Source organism: Platichthys flesus, chromosome 6, assembly GCF_949316205.1.
Source record: "Platichthys flesus chromosome 6, fPlaFle2.1, whole genome shotgun sequence".
NCBI lineage: Eukaryota > Metazoa > Chordata > Actinopteri > Pleuronectiformes > Pleuronectidae > Platichthys > Platichthys flesus.
Genome location: NC_084950.1, coordinates 1,854,626 through 1,859,990, shown reverse-complemented (window position 1 = coordinate 1,859,990; position 5,365 = coordinate 1,854,626). Strand labels below are relative to the sequence as shown.

At 42.3% G+C, this 5,365-nt stretch overlaps 1 protein-coding gene across 1 annotated transcript; it reads left to right on the top strand.

Moving 5' to 3' along the window:
• Nucleotides 1–1,141: 1,141 nt before the first annotated feature.
• gins3 (GINS complex subunit 3) lies at nt 1,142–5,069 on the top strand. The gene is made up of 3 exons (XM_062389184.1): nt 1,142–1,411; nt 2,407–2,640; nt 3,291–5,069. The coding sequence occupies exons 1-3, from the start codon at nt 1,241–1,243 to the stop codon at nt 3,519–3,521; spliced, it is 636 nt and encodes a 211-aa protein (XP_062245168.1). The 5' UTR covers nt 1,142–1,240; the 3' UTR covers nt 3,522–5,069.
• Nucleotides 5,070–5,365: the final 296 nt, after the last annotated feature.

Below are 5,365 nucleotides of genomic sequence, written 5' to 3'. Positions count from 1 at the left end.
CAACCGGTCATGTGACGATGTCCGATGGAGATTGAATGTGGTATGAAATCGGTTTCTGCAGAAAGTATTAAATCCCCTCGTGTTTCATTCCTCATTACATCTGATATTAAAGCATTTCTGATCATAATGTGGTTCTGATACCTCGTGAGCAACATTTCAAATAAAGTGTTAGAATCCTTTAGTGCTCAGATCTTCCCTGTTCCTTATGGCCAGTGTTTCCAAGGAAGAGCCACAAGGAGCCATGTACTGGTGAGTGTATCATGACCCACACATAGTATTATTAATATTATTACCATTATTAATATAACTATTTGTATTACTCGTAGTATTATCATATTAACATTATCATCTCTGCTCCACATTCTTTCAAACGGGGACTTCAGAAATTAAATGGTTATATTCTGACCTCTAGAGGCTAACTTCATAATTGCACCAGTCTTTTTCTATCAGGGGGAAATCTTCATTTATTCATGAGTATAATTAAAACTACTGTAGTAAAGTAAGTTCACTATCACATTTAATTATTTATCATATATCCCTAATGCAGCATGTTGTGTTTTAATTTTTATAAATTACAAAAAACAACCAAATTAAAGTATTTTAAACTACTTTAATAACCAATCAATAACTCAGCTGTGGCTCTGATACCAACCCTAACTCCAGCATAGAGAGGCTGAGTGAACGTGGTCTGGACTCTGTGGAGGAGAGTCATGGTGTCAGAGACTCTGTAGAAGGACAGAACACCTGCACTGGGATCCAGGGACACTCCTACTCCGGAGGACACAGGACCTGACACTGGAGTCTTGATGCTGTTCTAATAAAAGTTATGATTGTTTCCATCACAATATAATGACCAAGATTTATCATTGAATCCAAATCTACAATTATATGAGCCTCCTTCTCTTCTGATATTCTTGTATGTGACTGCTGCACCAACTGGTCCTATCCACCCAGTCTTCACCTCCACCTCCCAGTAACAACGACCAGTCAGAATTTCTCTACTCAGGACCTGAGGCCAAACCGGGAATCTGTCTGGTCGATTGCTCGACCCTCGACCTCCCAGAAGCGCACTGATTGGTCCATGAATCGTTTGCTCTGGCCTAGACCTCTTAGCGGCGCTCTGATTGGTCCGCAGGTCCTGGCGCCAAAGACTCAAACAGGAAGTGAGACGAACACACAACAGAGGAAGCTCCAGGTTCGAGTCCGGTGGCTTCACGCAGTTTGTCTCTCTCACACGCAGATGGACGCTCAGCCGTACTTCCCGGTCCAGGCCGGGGTCGGGATGGAGGAGAACTTCTTGTCCCTGGACGACATCCTGCTATCTCACGAGAGGCTTCCGGTCCGGATCGAGTGCACCTTTCCCCGGCTCGGCTTCTTGGAGAGGTCCAGTGACACGCAGGACATCGTGGAGGTAGAGAGATAACCCGGGAGATAACCCGGGTTAAATGTTCTTAACGTTCTCATGGTGAAGAAACGCACGTGTCAAACTGAGCTGTTTTTTTAATGTGTGAAGAAACAACAACAAACTTCACATATTTCTGTTTCCCTCCTCGCTTTGGTCTGACTGAGGAAAGTTTATAAACAATATCAAAGAATAAATACTTCTCACTTTATATTTATAATCAACCAATCAACACAACACATGTTGGAGTAAACGATAGTAAAAATCATTAAACATAAAAATAAATGTATATTTCTGTTCGGTTACTGCACATTTACACAGTGTACTTGTCACAGTTTAGAAAGTAATGTTATTGATCTGAATACATTTAACGTGATAGTGTAAAACACAGGACAGTTAAACACGTGTCTTCACATGTAGAAGCACATGAATACATAAATATAATGTGAAGTTAGTAAGTCATGATAACTATTGAAGAAAAGAACCAGATCCAAAACAATCATGTTCAGAAATACTTTGGATTAAGGTCATATTTCAATAAATTGGTAATTGGTAGTTTTTATGGTAGAATTAGTCGTGTAATGGTGTCTGAAATCTCTTTTTGTTCAAGTTTAATGCCTCAGAAATCTGTCCAGCTCCAAAGCATGAAAAGAATTCTTGACTTCAATATTCAGAAAGCAATAACTTGAATATGCAGCTGTAGGCCAACTCATTTAAAAGTTCAAGACATTTAATAATGTGGAGCGATCGGTGAAAACATCAAGTGTGTGGCAAGAAGAGTTAGAAAGAAACAACCAGTGAACTTGATCATTTCTAGACTTGGTTGTTGTGAGTCACTCCTTTTTTTTTTTTAAGGATACATATCTCAGAAACAAAGAAGATATGAGCTGAAGTGTTTCTTTAGTTCAAATATAATTTCTACAAAGTAGAAAGCAAGTCTGAGATGGTCAGCATGTATTGAATTGATTGTCTAACCTTTTAAATTCTGATGTCCTTCCTCTCAGGGTACAAAGATGGAGCTTCCTCTGTGGTTGTCCAAGGGTCTCTATGAGAAGAAGAGGAGGGTGCTGTCCGTGGAGCTGCCGAAGGTTTACAGAGAGGGCTGGAGGACCGTGTTCAACGCCGACCCCAACGTGGTGGACCTGCACAAGAGGGGGCCCTACTACTACAGCCTGGGATCCCAGATGCTGCACTTTGAAAGCCCGGAGAACCCAGATATTGCACAGACGCTGCTGCAGGTGAAGATTCTTTACAACAATAATTCATATAAAAGAGTGTTGCTCATTCATAGAGGACAAGTTACATTAAATCCTGAATACTCTGCAATAGATAATCCAGACAAAAGTCTGAAATAATCGGCCTCTCAAAGACATAGTTATTTCATACATCACAGCTAGGGGGCGTAATCAGATCAGAAAACATGTGAGCATACATGTTGTGTGGTGCAGCTGTTACCGGGCAGACTGAGTCTGACTCTCATGACAAACTAGAACGTTGATAGCTTGGTAGCTTCAAACATCCCAAGATTTACAAATGGCTTCATTAGAAAATCTGTTGTCAGAACAAATGTCTGAATCTGTTTCAGTGGACTTTAAAAAAAACTTTTCCTACGGCCGCCTTGTTAAATGTCCCTCAAGTCTCTGAGTGAGCCCACGTGAGAATGCAGCAGGAACTTGTCCAGTGAACTCCCAGCGAGTGATTCTAACACAAAACAGACGATTCAGGATAAAAAAAAGAGGAGCTTGTCATTTTGGGAAGATGACGAGATTCGAGAGCTCCAGTTTACATTTCTGAAAACCGCTCAATATCTTTTGGAAACCTCAACAGTTTCTCTTTTTACGATGTGTGTGTGTGTGTGTGAATCTGTTTGAATTGTCTTTCCTTGCAGACGTTCATCGGTCGGTTCCGCCGGACCATGGACTCGTCCCAGAACGCCTACAACGAGGACACGTCGGCTCTGGTGGAGCGTCTGGACTCTCTGGAGAAAGGTCTGTTCAAGTCCGGGCAGAGCGGACTCAACGGCTTCCAGAGCTGGGAGAAGGGTCAGGCCGGACAGCTCACCGCCTCCAGCCTGGTTCTCAACTACCGCAAGAGGAAGATGGCCGATGGCCCACACTGACCTCCGACCCCCGACCTGCAGTAGAAAGATGTCAAACTCTCGTCAGTACTTCAGTCAGTACTTCAGTCAGTACTTCAGCCAGTACTTTGGAGTACAACAGCAACAGGATACTGTGAGATTTCTTTGCCCAAGGATTACAATATGGACATATGATAGGTGTGTTTCCTACTACTCACTTTCACTTCACGTCCACTTGAGGAGAAGCTGAGTGGAGTGTTTCATTAACCAGGATCCTCAATGCAGTCTGACCTTGTGAGTTGACCACCATGTTAAATGTTATCAACTGGACACAACCTACTTCTTCAAGACTCTTTATTCTTAAAATGTTCAAAATCAAAAACCTTCAGATTGGACCTTTCATTTAACAAACACCAAATGTTAAAATTCCAATCATCTATGGTGTTAATCCTTCGAGTGTCACGGGGGGGGGGGGGGGGGTTGTCCACACACACTCTGAGTGTACTCTGTGTGTGAGTGTTTTGGCCTTTAGCTGCTGTTATCAGCAGCTTCCTGTCCCAGTCAAGGTACCGCTCGTTATCCAGAGGTGAAACTCAAGTGCCAACGTGTGAAAGTTTCCAGATGATAAACTTCAAAGACACACTGGAGTTTAATTAGACAGAAATAGAACATTTAGTTCACGACTCTTCTGTTCATCTCATTTCATAGGAATTTATATTAAAGCAAATGTTTTTAATTATTAATCCCATAAATCCAGCTTAATTCTAGGTTCTGTCTTCTGGTTGTGACGTAGCTCATTGCAGTTAACTTGGGTTTCTGGAGTCGTGATTGTTATAACACAGAAACATGGTGACATCCATTTTGTTTCTGTTTCATGGAAATGTTGTTGTCTTGATAACAACACATTGTCACAGCTGAACTGGGGCTAAATGCCGACAACAGAACAAGTCAGGAAAAGCCTGTTTGCTGTTGTTGTGTTACCATCCGGCTGCTGTAAGTGCTCACACATGGATTAGTTAGTGAAGGCATGTTTAGACACATGTGAGGTGGCCCAGCTGTTTGCTGAAGTGTTAAATGTGGGTCAGACGCTGGCCAGTGGGAGGCGGGTCACTGCTGATGAAGATATCGATTTTGCCTCGGGGCTGAAACCATTGATCCTGATATGGGATTGTTCTGAAAGAGAGGGCCGCACAAAAAGTTCCAACATTTGTTTTACTGCTGTGAAGATTTTCTGTCTCTTGACTCTTCAGGCTCAATGTAGTTAAAGACTGTTACCCTCTTGTTTTAATGTCCTGGTGTGCGACCACATGTGCGTTGTTGGGCAGCTTGTGAGACTCGTATCCAGAAAATAAATCCAAGGAATGTGCTTGTGACCAACTGTCCGGGACAAGAGTTTAAACAAAACCTAAAACTCCTCCCTTCTCCGCTTTGTCACGTTTACATTTTATTCTGCGGTGACGCAATCTGTCCTAGAATGTTAAAATAAAATAAGAAATTCATGAAATAAATGTGTAGCTGTTTTTAGCCTCCTCTTGTAAATCCTGGCATTTTTGCAACCTGGTGATATTTGTGAAATTAAATTAGTTACAACATTAATTCTTTGTTTTCACCTTTTGATTCTTGTGTTAGTGTTTTATATGAAGTTGTTGTTATTTCCCAGGGGACACAGACCATCAGTCCCATCCAGAAGACTCATTTTTACTGTGAGAAATCTGAACGGTGTGAATTGTTAGTGTCTGGATCTGAACCTCTGCTGTCTGATTACCTGGCTCCACAGGCAGATACATTACAGGCCTTTCATTACACCTGTCTGCGGCTCCTGGTGAACACTCGCTGCTTCCAGCTCCAGCAAAGGGCAGGGGGGGGGGGGCGTCCAGGAAGCTGAC